The following is a 27,590-nucleotide window of genomic DNA, read 5'->3' as shown; positions in this document are numbered from 1 at the left end:
CAACGGCAAGGACCTGTAGTTCACTTTCTTCACGGAAAGATACAGAGACATCGCTGGGCCTTTGAGAACTCCACGTCCACAGGGAACAGGTCCGAGGAGAGCTGCCCATGTGGCCTGAGCTCCTCTTCAAACTGGGAATTGTTTTCCGTGGCTATAACCATTTGGCTGGACCTTTCAAATTTCAAGTCTCTAAGAGTTATGTTTGATTTCACCCCCAACTTTTTTTTTAATTCTTGCCTTGATCAAATATGGTGATGATATGAAAACAGACTTTATTAAACTTGGCCTCTTATGCTATCTAATCACTATTCTAACACATTTACTCTTTGCTGAAAACGGGATTAAGTTTCCTTTCCTAAATCAACAAGACTTCAGAAAACCACAAAAGATAAAGAATTGGGGATTTCAAATGAAATTGTCAGAGGCATGACTTTAAAAGTAGTCACACTAAGGTTTTTATATAAAATATTTTATATCACTATGATGACATAACCAACTCCAAAAACTTCAAGCCTCACTTGAGGATACTGTGTCCTTAATTTAAATGAAGCCATTGTTGTCTCTACAAATCTTCCCTCTACTGAAGGAGACCCTCTGTGCAGCTCAAGGAATACTATAAATGTCCTGAACTTAGGGTGATAACAAACCCAATACCTTTGGTTCAGTTACAGCCTCTCAGATTTCCCAGGGCATTCAAGACATGCCTTCAAATGCCCTATATAGGCAATAGGAAATAAATGGGGTGAAAAGCCTCAACACAGATGAAGAAATGGAGAACGGGGTAAAACCATACATGTTGAGTATCAAAACGTGGCTGAAAAGCACAATACAAGCCACATACAACTAATTCCCAACTTTCAGACACACCTACCAATGAACCCAGAAGATGGTGGGTTGGGCTGGATTTTCTCCCTTGTGTTCTCCTGGATAATGTCCCAAAGCTGCCATATGAATTTGGGGTGAAGAATGTAAAATGGCTGAGTTGGGTGTCTCCGGCGATGCTGGATATATGGAGTGAAAAGGTTGTAATCTGGCTTCTTATACCACTAAAACAAAACAAAAAGAATTCAAATTGAGTACAGGTCATGCTGTGAAAAGGAGACAGTGCTGTGCATGTCCTGGGGGACTTAGAGGACAGTGGGCCAGTCTGGAACTGGAGAGAGGGGAAGTACCAGTCACCCAGGGAAGTACAAAGAGAGACCATAGTTCTGGTCCTGGCAGGAATAATGCTTTATCTTTTAATTATTTCTTTTATTTTTGATATTACAATGACATAATTTCCCCCTTCCCTTTCCTCACTCCAGTCTCTTCCAATGATGATTTATTCATGATAAAGTAAGACCTGGGGCTAGATGAGAGGCGGCAGGCATTTTCTGTAAAAGGTCAGAGAGCAAAGACCTGAGAGCTCTGGGCCAGAGGTCTCCCTGGTCAGCATGGGAACAGTCACAGCAGTGGAGGCTGATAGGCAGACTGTGTTCTGCTCCAGCTTTATGAAGAGAACTCTGGCGAGGTTTGGCTCACACCGTGGTATGCTGGTCTCCTGGTACTCAAGCAGTGTGTTTCGAAAGTAGATTTTCCAAATTTCACCCACATTCATCTTAAGAAGGCTGTACACTCCCTGGGTTTGGAAAACCGAGTCATGGACACTTACTCCTTCAGCCAACAGCACTTCAAACTAGCATGACTCTCATCCATTTTACTAAGCCCTGTAAAAAAAAATGAGCTCACTGGCTTTTCATACAAAGTTCCATCCAACAGGGCTAGTTTCTTCCTGGGGAAGGTAACAGTTTGCCATGAGTTTAAAATAATACAATTTGCTTGTATTTGGTGGTTATTCTATAAAATTTAACCCATTCAGAAAGAGCCAATGAGAATCATCCTTAAGAAAGTCAGAGACAGTCTTTATTTAAACAACGATGAACAATTTAGATTTGTTTTTGCCAACAATACCAAGTTTATTTTCAAAGCCCTCATTACCATCCTATCTCTTTGGAATAACTGCCATTTTGATTAGCCTAATTTCCGGTGTAATTACAACTTTCTTAGCCTTTATATATGCTGTACTCTCTCTGTTCCTCAGAGAAAAAGCACTATAGCAGAAGGCAGCTATGTTATTCTAAATGGTATCAAAAGGTATATGATACATATATGAGTTAGTGTCATCACTGACCTGCTCTTGTGGGTAATTAATCAGAGGCACTGTCTGACCCATGGTCCAGGGCATCAAGAAAACACTTACCAGGTTAAGGTTAGCAGAATAAGGAGCTGGGTCCCAGGCCACCAGGATAACATCTTTATATAAAGAGCTGTCAATGAAGTGATGGCTGGGGTTGGCTAGAATCTGTAAGCACACAAGGGGGGAAATGCTCTTTATGACTAATGTTTTCTTCTTCAAAATTATGTTTTTAAAACAAGTCACAATTGAAAAGTGGAATGAGAGCAAGGCTCAGGTTTTATATTTTCCTTTGGGAGAGGGAGTGAGGCTGGTATCATGTGATAAAGCACTTGAAGTATATTTAAAGACTTTTTTTAAAAATAAATAAAACGAAAACGAACGCACTAACTCCTCCACTTTTATCAGGGCTGCACCAAAACCAGTGCTCTGGATGCCATCCCTTGCAAGATGAAACTCCCTGGCTAATTCAGACTCCCAGCCTCCTCATTACCTTTGATACGTGACAGGAGACAGGTGTAGGTAAGGAACAGCTAGAATTGAGTTAGGGAGGTGTCAGCTGCTGTCTCTCCTCCCAGGTCCTATCTGATTCTGGATGGATCCATCAATTTCACCTGCCATCCATCTTTTTAAAAAGCTATCAAGCACAGGCATTAAGACCAACCACTGACAAATGGGAGCTCATAAAACTGAAAAGCTTCTGTACAGCAAATGACACCACCATTTGAGTAAAGCATCAGCCTAAAGAATGGGAAAAAAATCTTTACCAGTTATACATCTGACAGAAGGTTGGTGTCTAGAACATACAAAGAACCAAATAAATAAACAAACAAAGAAAACAATACCGTGAAAACAATCCAATTAAAAATTAGGGCATGGAACTAAACAGATTTCTCAAAAGAAGAAATACAAATGGCTGAGAACATTTTAAAAAAATGTTCAACATCCTTAGTGATAAGAGAAATGCAAGTTAAAATTATTTTGAGCTTTCATCTTACCCTAGTCAGAACAGCTCAAACAGCATTTTAAAAAGACAACAAAGGTAAGTATGACTGTGGGCAGATGGGAAATCTTATCAATTGCTGATGGGATTGCAAATGGATACAACCACTATGAAAATCAGTATGGAGCTTCCACAATAGGTTAGATATAGATCTAGCCTTTAACTCATTTAATGTACCTGGGCATATATCCTAGGACTCTATCCTACTACTGAGATACATGGTCAACCATGTTCATTGCAGCTGTATTCACAGGTCAGGAAAGGAAACAGCCTAGATGTCCATCAACTGATTAATAATGAAAATACAGTACACATACACAATAGTTTATTATTCAGCTGTTAAGAAAAAAATTGAAATTTGTAGGTAAATGGCTAGAGCTGGAAATAATCATTCTGAGTGAGGTACCAAGAGCCAGAAAGACAAACATTGCAGGTTCTCTCTCACATATGAGTGCTAGCTTTGAATCTTTAGATAGGATTTTGAAACTGGAGTATGTAAGAAGTCAGAAACCCAGTAAGAGATCATGGGAGATGGGTGGGAAAACATAGATGGCATGAATGGGAGATGGGGAATAATGGAGCAAGAAGGGTTAAGTGGGGTGGAGGATAGGAAGGCAGGGTATAGAACGAAGTGTGTGTAGGGGATAACTAGATGAGACCCCTTTGAAAAAGTCTTATGGAAACCTACTACCGCAGAAGCTTCCATATATATATATAATGTGTGTGTGTGTATGTATAAAAAGAGTTTAAATAGAGCTACCCTCCAAAGGAGGGAGGCAATGCTTCTCCCAGATACCACAGGCTATCAAAAAAGAAGCCAAGTGCAAATGGGTTACCTCTTTGGGATTTTTTTGATCAGTGTGGCTCCATAGACCCTCAGACATTACAGGTTATAGCCACTGCACTTGGTTACCCTCTAGAAACAATAGTAAGACCCTACTAGCTGAAGACACCACATACTTTTGTCATTAAGACATGAAGAAATCAACCTGGCACTCACTGGAAGTTTCATCCCTAGCTTTCATGGCGCTCTGAGGTACTATGTTACTGCAGGAGAAACTATCATCAGTCTCACCCAGATGTGAAGCCTGGGAGCCATAGTCACGACTGGCCCAGTATGACGTGTCTACTAGTGCAATAGTGGCATGGAAGTTATGGGAATAACAACCCATTTTCTCGCTAGATTTCAGGCCCACTCTATAAAATGGAACCCGTGCCTGGTACAATTAGTGGGGTCATTCATTTATAATAGGTAGGCCCTGCGGGGGGGGATCTACTACTATTCTGCTAAATAGCATCATTCTGACTCCTAATGACTTGGGGTTATACCCATAGATTCATGCATTTTTCAGTCCTGATCAGAGAGGCTTCCTTTTTGCAGTAGATGGTGATTAACACAGAGAACTATGACTGGTCAATATGCATAGAATACAGGACTTCAGAAAGCCCAGAACTAAAGGACACATCTTCTCCTTAGGTTCCGGGATCATTGCAAAAGAGTGGGTGGAAAGAGTGTAAGAACCAGGCACAGTGGATTTCTACACTGAAACAGAGTTTTTCGGATACAACAGCCCAGTTGCTCATTTCAACAGACAGTAGTTGTGACAGCATGCACAAAATTAAGCCAGACAAAATTCCAGCATAGGGAAGGGTGATAGACATGAGGAGCTATTAGCAATTGATGGTTTCTGAGAAGAGAGAGCCAGCTATTTTCAGGGATGTAGCTTCTGAAAGGCAACTAAGGCTCCAGAAGATGGCCCTGTGTCCACGCGCATCCAGGCTGCGCTAAGCGGAATTTGTGGTTTATAAAACAAAAAAGAAGATAATGCATGAAATTGGGAGGGAATAGTGTTGGGGGTGATAAGGAAAGAATTGGAGGGGAGAGAACTGGAGGGTGGGCTTGTTCTAAACACATTTCATGCATGCTTAAGATTCTCAATCAATTAAAATTTTTCACCATTATGAAGATGCACTTTTTTCATCACATTTTAATGCTTCTGCAATGAGGATACATCTTGCAGGATGTATGTATTTTAATTGAGTGAGGGTTTATCACTTTCTGAGAAATTACTAAATAAAATGTAGATCTTACCGCCAGTGACATCCATGAATTAAGAAAATATGGTAATTGTTTATACTTCACTGCAGGCTGCCTGGTGCAGTGAACGATGTAGAGCGTTAATAGCTTGCCATGCAAGCAGTTCACCATAAATCATGTATCATCTCATTTTTCTTCATATTTTGGAAATTAGAAATTGTGGCTTGTTCTGAGAATAATTTTTTCCATAAATTTGAAAGACATTTTTATTAAGGATATGAAGAAAAGACGTATTTCCATTTCCCATTAAGCAACTTCTTTTCATTTTTCAAATTTCCAAATCAAAATCTGAAGTTTCAAAGATATCCTAAAAGCTCTCATGTCTCATGTGTTTCTGTTCCCTTTAGCTTTGTTGCCATGATTTCTTCTGTAATTAATAGCCTTTTGCAGTTCACAAACTGAATCACAGTCTATGACAGTGGTTCTCAATGTGTGGGTCACGACCCCTTTGCTACAATTCTTACTCCAAATTTGCCATTCCTAATAGTAGCAAAATTACAGTTATGAAGTAGTAACAAAAATAATTTTGTGGTTGAGGGTCACTACAGCATGAGGAACTGTATTAAAGGGTCACTACTTTAGGAAGGTTGAGAATCACTGATCTATGATAACAAAAAGAGAAATACACAAATAAAAATCATTTCTCTATGCTTAATCTGAGTTTTCTTTTGATCTCACTCATTTCTTCCTATTGAAATTGCATCTAAATTCCCTCTGCATTTTCTTCACTAATTCTTCATGCTTAAAAGACTCAAAGAAATAACAAGATACTGAGGTTATGGCTAACCATATTTCTGTTCACTTATCTAGTTAAATGATTTGCCTACAAAATGTACCAGTGAAAACACTCCATCCATCTTACCTGGGAGTTAATGATGCGTACTGTGGTTTTATTTCCGACATCTTTCTCAAAGCCACGTGTCGGGGCAGAATTAAATCTCAAAACTGCATCATGAGAATCTAAGGGCACATAAGTGACATTTTTTTCTCTGTGAAATCACATAATCTAGGAAAAAAAGCATTAAAACAAATCTTGCAATATCTGAAACTTAGAAGCCACTAATAAAGTTAATATACACATATGCAGAATTTTAGATAATTTGCTGCTGATTTAGCAAATTTTAGATAATTTGCTAGGGTGAATAACTTGGAATCTCAAGAGTTACATATCACCAAGGCACACCAGTCAACACCAGGTCACAGATATTTATAAATGTGACCCTAAGTTGTACTGCCTAGTAACTGTGAATCCTTCTTTTCCTAAGTACACTCTATGATGCTCACTACTGGCAAAGTCACCTGATGATACATCTCCTGGGATATGTCCTCTTGTTTCTTGATAAGTTACTGTATGTGTATACCTATACATACATAAAGCCAACTTACAGGTGACCCCGTTTTGCCCAAGTTGCATTTAGATGCATGTTTGTTTGTTTGTTTGTTTTTTTTTTTTGGTTTTTCGAGACAGGGTTTCTCTGTGTAGTGTTGTGCCTTTCCTGGAACTCACTCTGTAGTCCAGGCTGGCCTCGAACTCACAGAGATCCGCCTGGCTCTGCCTCCCGAGTACTGGGATTAAAGGCGTGCGCCACCACCGCCCGGCCTCATGTTATTTTTTTATACTGTGTATATATGTCATACTTAGTGTAATTATTACCCTTAAAAGTTTCAAAACATATGGAAGTTGGATTAAAGGAACAGTTAAAGATGCTGGGAGCCTGAAGGCAGCTCATTTGGGGCTTCCTAGTCTGTAGAGCTGAAGTCACTAGGTCTCCCATGGTAAGATCTGCATCTAATCCTGCTCTCTTTTCTCACAGACTAAACCTACAGCCCTTGAATCTGCTTTATCACCTTTTAGTGAAGGTTTAGGTTTAAAAGGAAACAGTCTCGGTTTCCATGAAGCCTCATCTCCCACTGTGGATGCCAGGGAGTCTCTGAATTCAGAGAAACTACCAGTGTCACCAGTGGCCAGGGCTTTTGTGCAAACAGTAAGGGAATTTCTATGGTCACCTTTAGCTTTAAGAATCCTGTGCATGGGGGCTGCAGAGATAGCTCAGTGGTTAACAGCACCAGCTGCTCTTGCAGAGGATCTGAGATCAATTCTCAGCACCCACATGGTAGCTCACAATTGCCTGTTAACTTCAGCTCTGGGGGATCCAGCATCCCCTTCTGTCCTCTGTGAGTACTGCACTCATATGCACAGACACACAGACATGCACATTAAAAAACAAACAAACAAACAAACAAACAAACAAACAAACAAACAAACAAACGAATCCTGTGTATCTTCCAAGTTTAATTTGCAGCAAGTACAGTGACTGGCAGTATGAATGAAGGGCAAACTCATAGGTTTCTGACATGGCTAGGAGTCACAAGGACACATCCATGCTATACTTACTGTGATCACAGTCTACACAAAGCCTTGTGACAGCCTGCTTTATAAAAGAGGGTTCTGCTATTCCTTTTTCAGAGTCTTTACCACACTCCTTAAAGAGTAAAAGTCACTGGGCATGCCCCACTGAAACAATGATTTTAAAGGGTACCTACTGTTATTGACAAGTTCTGAGCACAATGAGTACATAAAGGGTACTTGGCCATGACATCAAAAAAATAAACTGTCGTTTTGGGGGAATGTTTGGAGGAAGTGACAAACTATGATCAGTAGGGTAAATGTGGTCTGCCTCTGCTTTAGTGACTAGAGCTATACAGCAGACACATTTATTTGTGTAAGGTTTAGCCTTGCACAGTTGACTTTGAAACAGAGACTCCATGGCCCACAAAGTCTGAAATATTTACTACATGGCTCTTTTAAAGGAAAAAAAGTTTGTAAATCTCTAGATTTCAAGAAATCTAAGCTCTTTGGAGATGATGCAAAACCCTTGAGGACTTTCACAGGTCAAGTGCTGCTTTCCAGTTTTGCAATGAACTGCTTTATTCATATTTTAATTACATACTGCATAATAAAAATTGAAATTTTTGAGCTATAAAAATTGTATTATAGAGAACAGAAAGTTCATATTTTAATCTTGTTACCAGGACTTTTTGCACATACACATACACGCATGCACAAACAACCAGATGAAACTGAAAACTTAAAAAAAAAAAAGGATTAGACTTTCTAAGTCCTTCCAGAAAACTGAATATTCTTTGATAGTCTACCCATACTCGGCAAGTGGTAGTTTGCTAAGAGCTGGTTGTATTGTGGCATCTCAAAAGCATGTCAATGAGGGTTTTTTTCCCCCAAAATAAATTGCTGACAACCAACTTTTATTATGAAATGCAAAGCAGATTTCTTCTGGCAGTCTGCTGTCTGTGCCCACCATTCAGGCTGTCTTCCTTGCACAAAGTAATAACATTTGTGCCTGAAATAATAAGGCCTCCAAAATCAATTTTTTTGAAAAATTAAAATGAATGTCTATAAATCCAACATTCCACCTAGCTCACAATTTTGTAATCTATCCCTGTCTTGCTCTTAAAATGGGTCTCTACCATGCAAAATTTTGTAGTATTGTTCAATGTTAATTTGAAAACTCGCTGGGAACACGTTGGGCAGTGATTCTAAATATTGTCATATTCCACAATAAATTATCCACAAACCATATTGGTTAATATACCATGGATCTCATCAGTTTTCAAGTGTGGGAAGCTTCCAAGTTCATGGTCGAAAGCTTCATTTTTTTTTTTTTTTTTTTTAACCATTGCAACAAACCCTGTAGGTGATCTTGCTCAGAGTGACAGTCTCATTTAATCCCTTCCCGAGAAGGACTCTGCCAAGCGTCCAGCTCTGAGTAATTAAAGTCTGTCTGTCAGTCATTTTATTTTTCAGATAAAAACTGTATTTCATGGCATGAGGGGCTGGTTCATCCTCCAGCTCAATCCCCACAGGGCCTTCCCATCGTACAGTGATAAGCGTAAGTACCTTCCCCCACTTCCTTCTTTGTCCCTCAGGATCTGAAAAACACCCGCACTCAAAGGGCTGAGACTTCATGAAGGTACTCATTTTGATCACAGCATCACAGCCATTCACAGAGAACACGGCAGTGTTTCCTTTTACTGTGACACTTAGTGCGTGGTGACTAGTGTCATGGGCACCCCTCCCCAGACGTGTGCTCAGAAGCCAGTAGTTTTATCCCTCACTGCTTTTGTTTCACCTGTATAAATGTTAACGTTGAAAAGGAAAAGTCTTGGGGGTATAAAAAAAAAAAAACTGAGTTTACCTTCTAGAGCCCTGAAAGAGTCCTGGAAACCATAAATGAATCACAGATGTGAAGTGGTCATGCAGGCCAACCCATCAAGAAATCAAGAGAGAAGAGGGAGACACCAATCCGTTGCTGAACTAGGGCTCAGAAGGATTTGGAGGTAAGACTGGGGACCAAATGTGACACCAAGTCCCCAACCACAGCTCTCCTAGGAAGCCATGCTGCCCATCCCTGTGACACAGTCTGTGTGTCATGATCTGATGAACAGAACCCCAGTCCTAAACAGTGGATCTGTTCCAAGTAAATTGGCTGTAATTCCAACTTAATCCAATCACCCTTGTAAATCCCCAGGCATTTAAATGCTTATTACTCTAGATGGATTACTAGTGCTTGGTATTTTACAATGCCAGAAGACCACGAATGTCTCTGGAAAGAGTGTGTTGGTCTCAAGAGTCACAAGGTCACTTGTTCAAAGGAGGCAGAGTGATAGTCTGCTGAACCTGATGGAAGCAGTCAATGAACAGGACCAGGGGACAACAAGCTCAAACCATCAACTGTCGCACCCATACACACTTGGTAAATACACACCTGACTGCATGGTAATGCATCTTCAGAAGCTATGCCATTCATTCATACAGAGGAAGGGAGCAGATCAGACAGTAAGCACACGGTGAATGAAGTCAAGCTTCACTTCTAGAGAAGGCATATCTGGGCCAGAGCAGAGCTGTCCTGACCTTACCACAGAGCCCATCAAGAAGCAGCCAGGCATGCTAGAGGTCCTGGCACCAAGTCACCATCTAGCCCTGACTCAGACCCAGCATCCTCCCCTCTTCTTCCTCCTGACTTGTGCTGATCAGAAAATAAAAACTAAACAGTCACAGCTGCAGCCTCCAGGCACTAGCCAATGGCCTGCAGGATAAGGACAAAACCATGAATTATCTCTATCAGTTCCCACTGCCTTGTTCCTCTCCTCTCTGACCTGCCCATTCCACTTGACTTCTCTCATGCTCCCAAACCCAGGCTCATGTGTGATGATGTCTCTAAAATAAAACATCAACACATAGGCTTCTTGCCTCAGATATCGTTGCCCTCAATCCCTAGAGACCCAGCCTGCAACTTCAATCCACGCTCTGCCCAGTGGATTCTAGATGCCTGTGTCCTATCTAGAAACGGAAATACACGTACCACTCAGGGATGTTGATTTCACAGCAGTTAAAATGCACAGAATAGGGCTTTGTCTACAGTAAACACTCTCAGCTGGCAATATTACTGCAATTGGTAAATGGAGTTCGGCCTGTGTAAGCACCAGATTACCCATGTGCTACCCTCTCCCAACATAGCCAGCTTCTTTCGTGCCTACTCCTGGCCCCTGTACTCACTGAAGCTTTGCTAGTCTCATAGCCTGTGCTGGACTCTTGGCTTGGACCAGTTTCTGCAGGACAGTATTTCCTGACCTCCTCTCTGCTAACCAATAAGAAGCCCTCTGGGTGGGTTAGGATTCTGCCATTGTTTCTAGCCCGCTTGTCTACACATTTCTCTGCGTTTCTCCCATTCACAGGATACTGGAATTGTCTGTTCATAGTCTGGATTCTACCTAGGACTGTATAGAATTTGAAACCTGTGTCTGTCACTTATTCACCTTTGTGCTTAGCACAAGATCTGATGGAGAGATGGTGATCAGCAAACATCTAATGATGGTTTAATGACTCCGTGAACTGCTCTCTTGGCTTTTTAAATGTAAGGTTAAAGAACTTGCCAAATCCAAGACCTGCTTTTGAAATTACTGTGGGTTCTGCCCCAAACATATCCCATCTCCTACCTCCCATTTCCCACCTACATGACAGTATTCAGTTGTTCAATAACACAGACCCCGGTCTTCCACATCAAGACTGTGATGTCTCCCCACAGTGGATTTTTATTTTCTGTGGTGTACTTTCACAGAACTGTCAGGAATGACCAGCAAGCTGTTGTCACTTGTTGTATGGATGACAAGAGACTGTCTCACAAGTCCAGGAAGGAATGTTGCATGTTTCCAAAACAGCTCAGGTTACACATTCAAAGTAAAGGCATTTATAATCACTATACCTTTCTAATCCCAAACAACTGTTCTTTCCATAGGACTTAGTCTAACAAAATGGGGCCTTGGGAGAAGGACTCAATGCCCACAAAACAGATACCTAGGGGAGCCAAAAGGCAGCCAAGAAGCAAACAGACTTAACTGAGCCTCCTTCTAGAAACACAAAGGAACAGGAGACTTTAGCTGGAGAGCCTTCCTGGCAGAGCTAAGGGTGAGCTATGACATAGGACAGCCTTTGGCATGCTTTCAATTTTTCATCACATTTGCCATTTCAACTTTTGGCCACTCCTTTGATCTTTAGTTAGCCATTCCAGACAGGGCAACTTGAGGTTAGCTGCATTGTGCTCTAACATTCCAAGGTACATGAAGAAATCTGCTACATGAGATTGTTTTTGCTCTGAGAGTCGTTAATGACTATGTGGGTTTGCAAGGGCAACTTCAGATGAGCAGGGAGGAGAGAGGCCAGCCTTGGCATGTACAGCATTGGTCCTGCCACAACCAGCTTACAAAGGTGAAGAGCTTTGGTTTATGCAATCTGAGCAATACTATGGTTCTAAGACTTAAAAACACCAGGTATAAAATATAAACCTAGACAAAACAAGACAGAACCAACCAACCAGCCAAAGTAACAAATAACCCACCCAATTCCATTCCCTAAGTCCATTTGTGACTTTGCAATTCTAATCATGAAACCACATGCTGCAAATTAAATTTGGATACTGGAAACTAACCAATATGTAACAGTGGCCTTTCATGTTTCTCAGAAACATGGGAAAGGGACTTTCGCATCCTCTTCCAGATTTTGAATAGAGTTTTAAAGGCTCTAATCATGATCCTTTATGTAAGGAAAAAAAAAAGGACAAGAGATTTCTCTTTGGTATGTGAGAGCCATTCAAATACTATATATTTATGATGCAGAGGTGTTTAAAACTAAACAAAACCAGAAATAAGTTATTGCCTGCTTCAAAGCATAATACTTAAATTCCTCTTCTGCATTATTAATATTGGTCCTTGGAAATGAGAAAGAGCTGTGGTGTTATTTCACCCTGGGGACTTCTAAACCACTGTTCTTTCTTAATAAATTGCAGGCTGCTCTGCTCTGGGTTTTGCTACAAGCTTATGTGACGCATGGATAGTGTTATTATGAGCCTGATGTAATGTTAGCATGGAGACACGGAGACCTCACACAACAAGGCCACATTTGTTGCCCTGGGTTTTTAACTTAAAAAAAAATTCCCATTCAGTCTCATTCCCAAGAAACAGCTGAGGTGAGGGGGTTTCTGAGTGTGCCATTCAAGTTGGCTGCAGGACACCATCACTCTTCAAGGACACAGAACTAAAGGATCTGTTTAGAAGAATACAGGAATCAGTGAGTTACTTCTCTGTAACCTGAATGTCATTTCCACACTAGTGACTTAGGACCTGCCACCATCTGCAGTGAAACTGTAACTGTAGTGGTTGATTGTTGGTGTTCAGACTTGAGGCTGAAGGTATGTTTGAGTGACATTTGTAGTCTGTGCCCAGTAAAGAACCAGTTGGGGGATTAATACACATTTGTGAAATAAATGAGTGAAGGGCCAAACTGCTTGCTTAGGGAGACAGCAATGGAATCAACCGGATCAGAGGGGTCCTAGAAGAAAGGGTCTAAAATTGCCAGGGAGAGAAGAGCTGCATGAGCCAGGGCAAGGCAAAACAGTAGATACTTTCTCTGGCAAAGGAGGCTTGGGGAATGAATGCTATCCACCATGAACCGAGTATTCTGTTGGTGAGCCCATGTCAGCCCATCTACAGCAGGATCTAGACTCTGGGTGGCAAATATACTTACTGCAACCATACTCCATGCCCTTCAAACCATGAGATTCTAGTCCTGTAGTCCTGATACTCTACTTTGAGGCACCAGAGAGCTGTGGCAGTTGACACTGTGTGCCAACCTGGTCATGCTATGTGGCCTGGTTGTCACTGTGAAGTTTTCTTTTTTCGTTTGTTTAGAAAGCACATTACTCTCCACATTGTACTGGGCTTCACCCAATCAGTTGAAGTTCTTAAGATCATGCACAGAGGTATCCCAAAAGGCTCTGCCTCAATGCAGCATAGAAGGGTTGAAGAGATGGCTCAGCTGTTAAAAACAGAGGAACAGTGTTCGGTTCCCAGCACCTCCATGGCTGCTTACAATCTTCCCTAAACTCAGGTCCCGGAGATCTAAGGTCCTCTTCTGGCCTCCACTGTCTCCAGGCATACACATCACATACTCACGAATACTCAGGTAAGATGCTCATACACATAAAATAATAATAATAAAAAAAGAATGTACCATCAAAGCTCTGCCTGATGTCCCCCACCTGCTCGCGTGCCCTACGAACTTCAGACTTGCAAGCTCAGCCAAGTCCTTTAAATCTCTCCCTCCCTCTTCCTATGCTACTGACCCACAGAGACTGTAAGAAGTCCGTGCTCTTGAAAGGCACAAGGTTTTGAGGACAGCATGGAGAAGCAGAGAGCAGTTTGAGTACGGTCATGTTGATCACCATCATGGAGAAGGACCCCACTGTGCACACGGGCTGTAACCCAAAGGTTGGGCTGACAGAACAGTCTGGGACTAGAGCTCCTATCTGCCTGGGAACTGTTTTCAGTAGTAGTCTAGCTCTCCTCAGAGCCCCCAGACTTGGGTTTAGTCCTTCAGAGTTCAATACCATCATTACCATTCACCTTAAGGGTGGCACCCGTAAGGACGACCTCCTTGACCTTCCTCTCTTCTCCCATATTCCCACCTGTTGCCCCTGCCCCCTGTTACCGTTCGTTCACGCAGACCATGGTTTCTATGAGGGATGAAGCTTGTCCAGCATCCTGGGGCACAGCCCCAACTTGGAACCAGAAGTGCAAAGAGCTTAGAGAGGAGCCACAGCCCCGCGGGAACCTACCGATTTCCTCCCCCAAGGAGGAGTTCAGGATGGCACCAGCGGACATGACCACTGCACAGCTGCGTAGGCCGCGCGGGTGGAGCTGACTCAGAGGCACCCCGGGTACCAGCGGCCGCCAGCCCAGCGCCGAGAAGGGGGGCTCTTTGCCGTCCAGCGTGCGCACGCGCACACGCCTTCGCAGCTCGCACAACAGCTCCGGCCCCGATCGCCTGGCTTCGCGCCGCCCGCGGAAGCGCACTCCGTGCTTATTGAAGGACATGTAGTAGCGCATGGCCTTCTGCAGACGCGGGTTCAGCATCTTGGAGGACACGGTCCCTTTCCAAAGCCGGTACAGGAAGGCTCTGGACATGGAAGCCGACAGCATGTCGCCGTCGTAGACCTCCTCAGGCACGCGGCTCCGCCTTGCACGGTGAAGCTTTTCCCGCTTGTGCTGGGCGGGTCCGGCCCGCCGCGACGGTTCCCCCGGGGAGGGCAGCCCCAGGGTGTCCTGCGTGTGGCGGTGCCACCCTGGCTGACCAGCAGCAAAAAAGTAGCCGTCTTCCTCCGGGTAGAAAGCACTTTGCGATTTCCTCCCAATCTGGGATGAAAAAAACTCTTCCCCATTGTCAAAGCCCTCTTCCATCTGGTCCCATTTCTGTGGGTCCCCAGGCCCGCTGTGGAAGGGGCTGGCAGGGTGGCTGCCCAGCAGCGCTTTGCTTGCTTCCAAACTCCTGGGCAAGGAGGGCTCCTGCAAAGCGCCCATGATGGCCCGCTGCTTGCCCTGCACAGGCAGGAGGCCTCGGTTCTCCAGGAAGGAGAAGGAGCTGGGCACAGGCGCAGCAGGGTTGCTGTTGGTGAAGTAGATGAAAATCGCCAAAAAGAGGAGCCCCCAAACAAATATTCCAAAGAGTATTCGTTGTCGCCATTGCTTCAAGTGCGGTTTCATTGCAGACCCCTGGGGCCAGCCCTTCACCTTGGGGTTTAAAGCACTGCCAGGAGGCCGGTAGAACCTGAAAACGACAGGAGCCACAGTTAGCGCGGGAAACCTGTTCAGACACTGCTGGGGCAGCATTGGTGAAGAAACAGACTGAAAAGGACATCGGAAGTCAGCCCTGCTGAATTCACTTTTCCGTGCCCTTCACTCTTGACCTTTGCAAGGTCACGGCATCTCAGCAGTCTTGGGAGAGAAAAATCTTTCCCAAGGGCCTCTGGACATGTCTGCTGTTCTAGCCTGAACACTCTTGTGGGGAACCTAGGGCTGCATCCTCCCTGTGCATCCAACATAGAATTCTAGTTTGGTGAGGCAAAGTTGTAGAATTGGCCTCTGTTATCTGCTAGCACTTCATCAACGTCTCAACTCATATATATTATTGTAGGTATCAATGCTGGGCGTTTCTAAATTCTTCATGATCTACCTGGAACATACCAAAAGTCCACCACTGGTGATTCTGAATAAAGCAATGGGGGTGACTGTAGCTGCAGGTAAACACTGTGCATGGTACCGACTGACTTAGTGTGCCCTCAAGGATTGCCCTGCCTTTCTGCAAACAAGACTGAACCACCAGAGACACAAAGGTAACCTAGAGAAATAGCAGAAGTTGTCTGGCTGTGTTCCAAGCCCTGTGCTTAGCACTTGTCCTGAATCATCTCCTTAGATATGTTCAGTTTTGAGTGAGACAGAAAGTGCTGTTCTATCCATTTCCAAGAATTAGAAACAGAGGACTGGAGATATGGCTCAGCAGTTAAGAGCACTGGTTGCTCTTCCAGAGGTCCTGAGTTCAAATCCAGCAATCACCAATCACAGGGCGGCTCACAACCGTCTATAGTGGGATCTGATGCCCTCTTCTGGCACAAAAGCATACATGCACATGGAGCACTTACATACATAAAAGACATTTTTAAAAAATTAAAAACAGGTCCAGAGAAGTAAACTAACATGCTCAAAAACAGGTTATAGCAAGCAATGTTGTGTCCAAGCCCATCTTGATTCTAGGGCTCGCTAAACTTTGGAACTATCTGCTCATACCAAGGAAAGTTGTATTTTCTAAATTTAGCTTGTTGTCTATCTGTGGCAAAGGATCACTGTTGCCCAAATTGCTACTCGCTGCTCTACTTTTGAGTTTCCTTCTGTACCAGAATGTCATGCCCATGCCAATTACTGTCAAAACTTCTAAGTGCTTATTCCTATGTGTCCACACATCTCACTAGGAAGTGATAACGGACAGTTTCCTACAGTGCAGTCTGGGGCCATGCTTTGAGTGCCATCTTCTACGTTACTTGACTAACCTGTCCGTTAAGGACACAGTCCATACTGCTTCAAGTTATAATGTCCACCAAAAAGGTCTAGGAGCCTTTTCTAGTATTTTAAGGATCCAGTGGAAATCAGAACATTAAGCATAGTAACAGTTAGTCTATTTCCTCTAAAACTGTGGGCATTGAAATATCATTCCATCACTTGCTACCTAGAGTTGGTGCTAACTCTACAAGATCGGGTCCATATCCATAAGATTTCCCTCACTTTGGATGCCAGCTGCAGGTGGAGTCACCAGGCCATGCCTCTGATGATTCAGCTATCAGGCAGGAAGTTCCCACAATACCCATCAGGTTTGATACTTTGCTAGAATGACCAACAAAACCAAGCAAAATGGTATAGTTAATCATTTTAGTTTTCGATGCACAATGCCCACAAGGAGATAAGATACAAGGATATACCTCTGGTATATCAAATCTTTACCAGTCAGAGAGGCTCCATTGAGCCTCAGGCCCAATGTTTTATGGAGGTTGAATGATATGGGTGTGACTGGGTGAATTACCAGCCTTGAGAGTAAACTCAATCTGCAGTCTTTCTTTCTTTGCTGGAGGTTAAACCCAAGTTCCAACTCAGAAATTTCACATTGTTAGCCTTTCTGAAGTCTCCACCCTAAAGCTTTGTAGAGGCCTGTGACTCACTTCATTAGTAGAATGAGAGTAGTTGTAGGAGCCTGCTGAGAGTCAGCTGGGTAGCTGGGTAGCTGGGTAGAGGCATGCGGATTGAAGAGACAATGAAGACAGAAAAGAGTCAAGAGGTCTGCCGGTCAATGCTGGACAGCCCCGAGTTTATTTCACAACCAGCTTATATACAGTTTTGAAGGACAGAGATAGAACAATGCACAGCACAGGCATTCAACCACTATCTATCCTGCCTTGTGTCAAGGAGCAGGCAGTTTCATTTTCTATCTCGATGTACCTCCAGCTGGCATCAGCAGCCTGCGTCTAGCTAGATAGTGTGTTCCTTCCTGTGGGCTAATCAGGACTTTCTCACAGCCCTGGAGCAAGCAAGTTTGATTTCTATTGACTCAGAATAGACTTCAGATTCAAACTGGGAAACTGAGTCAGTTGTGGGCTCCCACACATAGTCCTATCACATGATATTTGAAAATTTGAAATAGAGTTTCAGAAAGGATCCTATGACAGAGAAGAGTCCCCCAGCACTCACCACACCCCACGGCTGCAGGTGCAAATTTGAAGCTACCTGCCTTTGTGCCTCTGACTGGGAATGGTTTCACTGCTGTGAGCAGCGTTTGGGTGGGTAACATGAGAACGATAATAACATCATTTCAGCATTAGCCTGGGAGAACATTTTTATAACCTACCGATAAAGGTGAGGTGTGTGCAGAGCCAGGGGTATAAACTAAGAAAAACAGCTTTGAGCTGTTGGGAAGGAGCCAGATACCTCTGGCCCCTGGGGCCATGCCCCCTATCCTACGTGAATTCATGCTGCTTTATAGTTTAGTGGCTGCGGGAAGCCGCAGTGAAGCCAACTTCGAAGGTGAACCTGCTGAATTAGACAGAATGATTCCCAAGATCAGAGGCTTCATTGTATGAAAATACCTCTTTCCTTGAAAAAGAGATGTGAGGCCTTTTCTGTCAAGGGAAATGATGGCTGGCACGGTAGGGAGAGAAAATAATGAGATGATGTCTGGGGACACTTGGAAGAGAAGGTCCTGCCGGGTACCCAAGGCCCCGTGGCCATTTGTTCTTTCTTGCCTGATGTGCTAGGCAGGAGAAAAGTGAAGATCTTCAGAGCTGCACAAAAGGAATAAGAATCCCAAGACAAGGAACAGCAGTTCTCCATCAGGTAAGATGTACGTGCCTCCTGACACATGGTAATTATAGAGAGGAGGATGTTAGCTGCCTCCACTCATGATCAGGCTGCAAATTTGAATAATCCCAACGCCCTCATGGCAACCAACGTTGGTGGCTGCAAGCCTTCTGTCGCTGATGAAGAGACCACTCTCCAAAATGGTTAAATCTCAAAGCAGTGGCAGGTCCTTTGCTAGCAAAATACACAGAATTCCCTCTGTTTATTCCTGGTCTCCATCAGGCACATGTGCGTAACAGATCGAGGACATAAAGTTGAGGGGCATCAAAGTTAAAGCATATATCCCTCGTCCACGTGAAAGGGAAGCTTTTGTTATGCAAAAGAAAGCATCTTTTCCTTATTATAGTACATCTGAAACATTATATTAATCAGAGTTACCGGTTACACTCGCTGCTATATGTCATCATTAGCTGGTGTGATATAGACAGCATCAGAGATGGAGAAGAGGCCCATCAGGCAAATCATCTGTCCCCAGATGCCAGTGGAAAGTGTTCCCTAAGCAGACCTTCACGTGTATATTGTCAATGAGGGTTAAGTGACTGGGGCTGTCAAGTTCCTGCCACTTTCCCCCTGAGAACAGCTGTGTCTAGATTACCAGCATCCTGGACCAGTGTGGCTTTCTCTCCCTCCCACAGCCACTCTCAAAGATTACTCAGCAGCAGGAAGGTTTAGCTTCCCAGTGGACCTTCTCTGTTATTGGTTCTACCTCTGTCCTATTCCCATCCTTCCTTCCTCTTCAGTTTCTTGTCTAACAAACTTTCAGGGAAATTCTATTTTTTTACATAGGGAATCTATCCATCCATCCCTAAGAATTATTCTAATTGCCTTGCTCATCTAGAAAGGCTGGTGGGTCTCCTTAGCTTAGATGTAGATCCCCCCCACCCAACAAAAGAGCCCAGCTATCTTAGGGATAATCATAATTACACAGAGGAATGTTTAAATTCTCCTTCAAAGTGTTCTGAAAGAAATCACAGTTTCTCAAAGGCACAATTTGTCACACGTTGTCAGATGAAATTATGAAATGTAAACACTTCTTCAAACAGTACACTGCGGCATGATGTTAACCAGTAAGTTCATATTTTGCTCAAGAGCAAATAGTTTAATCCTAGACCTTGCCTCTTTAATGGTGTCACTCCATAGCCCTGAGGTTGACAAGCTTTATCACCAGGTTTTGGGGTTCAGGTTTGTTGTTGATGGTAGTGGTGTTTAACATGGCCTTGATATATTTGCTGTAACCCCAGTGGCAAGGTTTTCTGAGTCTCAGAATCATGCTGCATTTTTTTTTATGTGTTCAAAGGAGTTGTTTGGATCAATTTCAAATCTAAGTATCTATCTTAACACTGAAATAATAAAGATTTAAAATGTGAAGTATGGAGAGACACCCGTATCTTACTAGTCTCCACAATCTTTTTTTTCCTTAAAATTAGCTCCTGTTACATCTGAGAAGACACTGGGCACACAGGAGAAAGGCACCATCCATCCTCTGGTGGGAAATCTTCTATCGCCTCCTAACCTCACCGGCCTCTTTACAAATGGCCCCTTTCCTTTCTTCACTTTCGTAAACGCAAGACAGTCTCTAGACAGCTAAGTACAGAAGGCTAAGAGTCCCAGCCCGATTTTAGGCCAATATTCAGAATAGAAGGGAAAGGTCAGCCAGGTCAGGGGAGCTTTGTGGTGCTGGGACACTGGGCTTCTCTAAGGAGCACATCAAATCTTCGTCTTTAGAAGGGCAGTCCCCCTGTGACAGAGAGGCATCTTCTCTGTAAGAGGTTCGGGGTATGGTTTGTGCCCAGATGGATGTGGATGGATTGTGCCTCATCTCAGGAAGGGATGACAGGCTAACAGGACCTCACTTGGCAAAGGTGTAAGCTAGCTTGCTTGCTTCTTTCTTTCCTTCTCCTCCTCCCTTCCCTTCTCTCCCTTTCCTTCTTTCCAATACATCCCTACCAGTTTCCCTTCCCTTCACTCCTGCAGATCTCCCCTCCCCTGCCAGATCCACTCCTCTTTTCCCTTTAGAAAAGAGCATGTCTTGGCTGCTATATGGTTCTATCATTGAATGGCTAAGCTGTTCTGTGTCTATGAGGTTATACCATCAGTTGAACATGGCATAACAAGAAACAATAAGGCACAAACCCTCTTACAAAGCCTGAGCGAGGCAACCCAGTAGGAGGAAAGGGGTCCCAAGAGAAGGCAAAAGAGTCAGACACCCCCACTCTCACTGTTAGCAGTCCCACGTAACAAAAACCAATCTAACAACCATATATGCCGAGGGCCTAGGGCAGACCCACACAGGCTCCGTGATTGCTGCTTCAGTCTCTGTGGGCCTTGCTTAGTTGATTCTGTGAGCCATGTTCTCCTGGTGTCCTCGACCCTCTGGCTCCTACCATTCTTCCTCGCCCTCTTCCTCGGGGTTCCCTGAGCTCCAAGGGGAGGGCCCTGATGGAGATGGAGATCTCCAATTTGGGCTTTCTCTATACCTAATCTTCAGCTGTGGTTCTCTGCATCTACTCCCATTAGCTGCTAATGAAGCTCTCTCTGATGATGACTAGGCTAGGTACAGATCTATGAGGGAGCCCGAGGCAATGGGTAATGATCAGGTACTGGGACAAGCTACAGTGGCAATGACTGCATCCCTCCTATAGGTGGCAGCAACATCTTACTCAGTTTTGAACACTCAGAACCAAAGTGGGATGGCTTATGGGATGTTCTTAACCTGTATCTCTCAAAAAAAAAAATGACTGGAACTGGTAAAAAGTAGCAAACGGAGGGAATTCTTTGCTTTGTAATTGTCCCCACAGCCTCCTAGTTGTTTAGGAGGATGGCTCGGTCGGTGTGTGCTTCTCAGCCTATGATGAGGATCTGAGCAGCTCCAGGAAAACATGGTTAAATTGTTAGATGGTTAGGGCTTTTGCATGTCTTGGCTGCTATATGGTTATATCATTGAATGGCTAGGCTGCTCTGTGTCTATAAGGTCAGACCATGAAGCTATTGAATGGATGAAGCTATTGAGTGGCTAGGCCATAGTATGTTGCAGGTAGCTGTATGGTTAGGTTGTTGAATGGCTGGGCTGTGGTATACGGAAGCTGCTATGCAGTTAAGATGTTGAATGCCAAGGCTTTGGCATGTGTTGGGCGCTGCATGGTTCATGCGTGTCAGTACACACACACACACACACACACACACACACACACACACACACACGTACTGTACCAAGCACCACACCTACAACATCTCATTTAAATTCATGTTAGTATGACATACAACAAAATATTCAGCAAACATTCTCTCAACCTGTATGAACCTGAGCCTCCAAGAGATTCTCTACAAAACTCCTCTTTTCCAGCTATACCCTGAAGCCCTGAAAAAAATTGCTATGTACTATGTAGGCACCAACTCTTAACATTTCAATGTTTTCTGTTGTTGTTTTTTTTTTGTCTCTGCTACAAACTATGTCCCTAACTTCTGATCAGCTCTTTAAATTTACCAGTCTCATGTGGATCTCTAAACATCCTACCATCTCAAAAATCCAGTTTCATTTGCTTCAGTAACTGGTTTTTGTTGTTGTTGTTGTTTTTTTTTCCCAGTGAGGCCTCAGAAACCACATCTCTGCATAGGTAGTGTTCACTGGTGATGTCTTGGGATTCCACCCCTACATGGATTTAACTATGTCACAGTGTGTTACTGGATAACATTTCCAGAGAAGTTACACACATTGAGACTGGTGACCTTTGACTCTGCATACCCTCCTAATCCAGTGTGTGTGTGTGTGTGTGTGTGTGTGTGTGTGTGTGTGTTTAAAGATGTGCACTAATGCAAACCTGGAGTACTTCTGTGGAGAGAAGGCCGAAGGCCTAGAGCTGGACACTGATGATGAGGGTGGCAGAGGGGTGGTTGATCCAAGCCTGGCAACACCTAGGCTTGTTCCTGCATCAAGAGGTGTACAGAGGACAGGTAGTACAAGGAGAGTAAATGGTTTGGGTAGGCTAGGGTGGGCTGTTCTTACAAGATGGTGGCATATCTTTCTAGGTCAGTTAATTTTTACAGTGCCGTGTTTTTACTGAAGAGTCAGGCAGGTGGATTTAAAGGTAGATTTACATATGTGAGTCTCTCAAGCAGCCTTCAGTAGGATGGGCAGGGGAAGGGAAAATGATTTTAGAAGGCTATCATTGATTGTATGAAAACAATACAAGCTGCCTAGTGTGAGGGTCTACTGGCTTCCTGAAATAGCATTCAGGCTTTGGGCACAGTGGCTATCTATTTTACAATCATTAGTATTCAAATATTTACAGTTTATACCACTAATGTTCCAAGTCTTGTGGCTGGAGCTGTCAATTTGATTCAGCCTGATGTTTAACTGTCCAGAAGATGTGAAGTTGCAGGCCTGCCTTTGAGACTTGGAAGGTTTATGTGGACTCCTAAAATGGAAGTGGGCTTGGGGGTAACATACAGGTAGCCAAAGGTTGCTCTTAAAAGAGAGTTCCGTACAAGCACAGGCTACCATTTCTTGCAAAAAGCAACGTAGGTTGCTCCGCATCCTAGCCCAAGAGGTAGCTAGAGTATCACCATAGGCTGGCAGTGCATAGGTGCATGATGGGAAGAGTAGCATGTTAGAGCCAACATCTCTGACCTTGGCATTGTATGGTACAGAATAGTAAAGGTGACAACGGCTTGGGATGTGGCTTGTTGGTAGAATGCTTGCTTAGTGCGTGCAAAACCTTGGGTTCAGTTAGTCACACGAAATCAAATGTGGTGGCTAACACTTGCAGTTCTGGCATGTGGGAGGTGGTACCGTGAAGAGCAACAGTTTAAGGTCATCCTTCCTTGGCTACTTAACATTATACCCTATCTCCACACAAAAACAAAACATCAAAAATAAGAGCAACCGCAACTTGTGGTTGACTAGAAATCTGTGTGGCCAGAAGACTGTCACTTTCTAACAGGACACTAGACTCTTAGTTTCCACACCAAAACTGAGTTGTAACTATGCTTAATCACCATTGCCTTATAAAGTGAATGAATGAAGTCACATGATCAGCACAGGGTTTGACCCACATCAATAGCCTGGTTCCTATTTTTTTTAATGTAGATTTCATATTTTGTACAAATGGAAAGAGTGGTCTAAGAAGTTTGGGCTCTACTGTTTTTGACTTTGGGTCCCATGTGTTCACTTGAGCATTTACCAGTAGGCATCCATCCCCCTCTCCTTAAGTGACTTAAGTTGAGGCATCCTCAGTTAGACAAACACTACTACCCGACTACAGCTAATAAGCATGGAACAAATCCTCCCTAAATAAAGACCTGTCTCTGCTGCTTCAGTCACCAATGTAAACCTGCCCTGGAAGAGCTGATAAGTATCTGCTAATGAGTTCAGTGTGCTAATCAGCTTATTAGAGTTCATTCTGCTAGAATTCAATAAATATTTATTAAGCTGAAGGTAAGGGTGGGTATATGTCACATGATCTTTGTCCTTGGAGAACTGACTTGGTAGTAAAAGCAGAAAGTAACAGGAAGGATTCTGCAGAGCCAAAGCCCCACATCTCTCTAGGCCAGAAAATAAGGACCCTTAGAACCGAAGGAGAAGGGGGTTTCAGGGAACTTGCAGCAGATTTTAGAGGTTCCATGTGACATTTGCTTCTCCTTCTGAAAGAGAGTTTGTGTGTAAAGATCTCCGTGAAGAGTAAAAATAGAAGAAAAGCTGAACATCTTGGTGCTGTCTCCATGAACAAATATCAAACATGACCCCGGAGGACGTCAGAGGCTGGAAAAGCAGACACACAGAATGGCCATTTGTGTAACAGTGTAAAAACACATCACAGGGCTCCATCCACTAAACACCTCTGAGGGGAGCAAAGAGATTTCAATAAGTAAGAGAGAAGGAGGGTGTGTGCACCATGCAGAAACATTTAAGGATTGGGAAGGGAAAATATTGCCATCATTAAATCTGGATCCATAAACTCCTTTATTAGCGTCTGTTTTCTCACATGTAAAGTATGTAATAATTTTAAATAATAATAACAACCACGAAAGTTGTAAAAAATAAGACAGAAATACCACCAATTGCAATTATATTCTTGTATCTAGTCCCAAGGCCCTTTAGGTAAGAATTCCTGCTAAGAGAGTAACATAAAACAGAAAATGTGTATTTTACACTAGATTCTGGATTTAGAGTCAGAACTTTGATGAGACAATGTTATCAGTCAAGAAGAGACAAAACCAATTTATCTGTTTGTAAGAGTGAAGAGGGGCTAGTGAGATGGCTCAGTGGTGATGCCTCTGAGCTTGTTGACCTGAGTCTGAACCCGGGGACCAACATGGTGGAAGGAGATGACGGAACCCTCCAAACTTTCCTCTGACATCCACACACATGTGTACCCTGATTTACACACACGAAAGATGTAATAATATTTTTAGGGCAATGAAGAGCACAGGGCTCATACTGGAACAGGCTTTAAGTCAACAGTGGCCACACCCACATGAACTTGGGTGAGCTTCTGTACTTTAGGCTTCCTGTTTGTATGTACAATGAAGAGAATCCCAGCCCTGGAGAGTTACAATCTTTCACTTTTTGAATTTTCACATAACAATTATATACACTTACGGGGTGTAGTCTGATATTTCAGCACATTGTGTATTCATCAGAGTGTGGTAATTCCCATTTTTATCTCTTTATCACTTCTTTCCTTGGAACTTTTAGCTCCCTTTTTCTACTTTGTTCTTCATAAAATAAACAGGAAGTTATCACTGAACACAGTCACCCTACTGTGCTAACACATCAGTGTACTCGGCACTTTTGCTGTTGAATTTCCTTAAAGTGTAAGTCCCAAGGCAAACTCCCAAGAAACACGATAAACTAATGCAATGCCACGCCTTCCTTAAACAAGTATAGGAAATTGTTTAAGGAGAGATTGATGGTTAAGGAGATTTGGTGTTTAAGGGGAGACTGTTACTTACTTGACTATTACTACATTTTTACCGTGACCCTACCCTTTCAATTTTTTTTTTTTAAAAAGACATAATAATTCTACTTTCACAGGAGTGTTGGGGATTAACTTGGTGCCCCGAACTCTTGTCTAGAATAGGAAAATGACAACTCAATCCTATGGCCTGATCCATCTTGAACATTGTGAATATATGCAAAAAGAGTAGGGATGTGCTAAATTAAAATAAATAAATAATCTACCCCAGATGCACAAATCCCAGTGCAAAAGTACAAGAAACACAATAAATTAATGCAATACAACTCCTCCCAAAATTAACAATTTAATCTGAGTGGATAAAATGAAACCCTAGGCAAAGGATACAAAGGAATGATCATAAATATGTTCAAAGAAATCAAACAGGACAAAAATAAACTCTAGAATGGATTTCAACACAAACAAACATGTGAATTAAATAAGGAGTTCAATACAGGATATGAAAGTGGAATTCAATAAAGAGGTACAAATAATGAAAAAAGCCAACTTGAAATACTGGAAATGAAAACTTCAATAATGTCAAATAAAAATGTCCCTGAAAAATAAGATAGTTCAAAGGGGGTTCTAAACATCAAGTCTTAAAAACAGAAAAGGAATTGAAACATTTAAACATTGATAAACATAAAATAATTAAAACATATTAAAAAGAACACTAAGAACTATGGGATATGATGGAAAGACCATATCTATGCATCATGAGCAGAGAAGAAGGAGAGGAACTTCATGAAAAAGGCAGGAAAAAAAACATTTTCAAAGAAAAAATCATAGCAGAAAATTTCACAAGTGTATGGAAAGATACCCACCCAAGTACAGGAGGCATTTAGAATGATAAGAAGACAGGACCATTAAAAAAAATATTATAGTTAAAACATTAATATACAGAGCAAAGAAAATACATTTAAATCTACAAGTGAGAAACAAATGGTACATAAAGGCAGCCACATCAGAATAACAGTTGGTTTCTCTGAAGAAACTTTAAAACCCAGAAGAAAATCTATTTATTCCTAGTAAAATCATCCATCATAATTGAAAAAGAAAGAAAAAAAAACTTCCCACAATAAGAATAGGCTAAAAGAATTAATGACTGTCAAGCCATCTCTCGAGGAGATGCTGCAAAGACTCCTTCAGACTGAAGAGAAAGATGAACACATCCACGAGGCTACAGGAAGGATGAAGCCATGCTGGAACAATAGTGAAGCAAACGAGGGACAGTAAACACCAAAGATTACAAATAGCAAGCGACAGAAATTAAACAGGGACTTCAATACCATAGTCTGAGTAGCTGATAGGTCATTCTGAGAAAAAATAAACAGAGAAATATTTGAGTTACATGACGACCAGGATCAAATGGATCTAACAGCCATCCACAGGACATTGCACACAAACAGTGCAGAACACACATTCTTCCCAGCAGCCTTTAGAATTTCTCTGAAATTGCTCGTATAACGCAACACAAAGCAAGCCTTAACAGATACGAGAAAGTTGTATTTTATCTGACCACAATGGATGCTAGCGCTCCACAGCAAGATAAACCACAGATTAAAAAGCATACTATCAAATAAAAAACAGACCACTGAATAAATCAAGAAAAACGAACTTCAAGAATGATATGAAGATGAATACAACATAGGAGAACCTATGTACTATAATGAGAGAAATCCTAAAACAAGAGTTTACTGCTCAAGTGCCTACATTAAAATCCAGAGAGGTCTCAAATGAATACATAAATGATGCACATCAGGGTCTCAGAAAATTAAGTCAACTCTTAAGGCAGTATACAGAAATAAATACAGCTTAGGGCAGAATTTAATGAATCGAAATGGAAACAACAATTACAATAGTAGCAATAACAAAATACAAAGCATAAAACAGTTATTTTTTAAAAAGATAAGTAAGATTGAAAATCCTTAGCCAAACCAAACAAAAGAAACAGAGAGAAGACTAAAAGTAATTAGAGTTTCAAAGGGACACACTACCATGGGTACTCATTAAATCAATACAACATACTTTAAAAATATTTATGGGAGTGTGCTG

The 27,590-nt window shown here is 42.5% G+C and overlaps 1 protein-coding gene across 5 annotated transcripts in view; it reads right to left on the bottom strand.

The window, feature by feature from the left end:
- Positions 1 to 27,590, bottom strand: part of St6gal2 (ST6 beta-galactoside alpha-2,6-sialyltransferase 2) — a 71,817-nt gene that overhangs the window by 17,742 nt on the left and 26,485 nt on the right. For all 5 annotated transcript variants that reach the window (XM_052744970.1, XM_052744971.1, XM_052744972.1 and 2 more), the window contains exons 2-5: positions 14,463 to 15,451; positions 6,137 to 6,234; positions 2,240 to 2,341; positions 872 to 1,046 (exon numbers count right to left, since the gene is read on the bottom strand). In XM_052744970.1, the coding sequence (XP_052600930.1) occupies positions 872 to 1,046; positions 2,240 to 2,341; positions 6,137 to 6,234; positions 14,463 to 15,387 (1,300 nt within the window). In that variant the 5' untranslated portion in view covers positions 15,388 to 15,451. The remainder of the gene's footprint in view (positions 1 to 871; positions 1,047 to 2,239; positions 2,342 to 6,136; positions 6,235 to 14,462; positions 15,452 to 27,590) is intronic.

This window comes from Peromyscus californicus, unplaced genomic scaffold, assembly GCF_007827085.1.
Source record: "Peromyscus californicus insignis strain IS unplaced genomic scaffold, ASM782708v3 Scaffold_19__1_contigs__length_69161282, whole genome shotgun sequence".
Taxonomy (NCBI): domain Eukaryota; kingdom Metazoa; phylum Chordata; class Mammalia; order Rodentia; family Cricetidae; genus Peromyscus; species Peromyscus californicus.
This window is presented reverse-complemented; position numbering and strand designations above follow the sequence as displayed.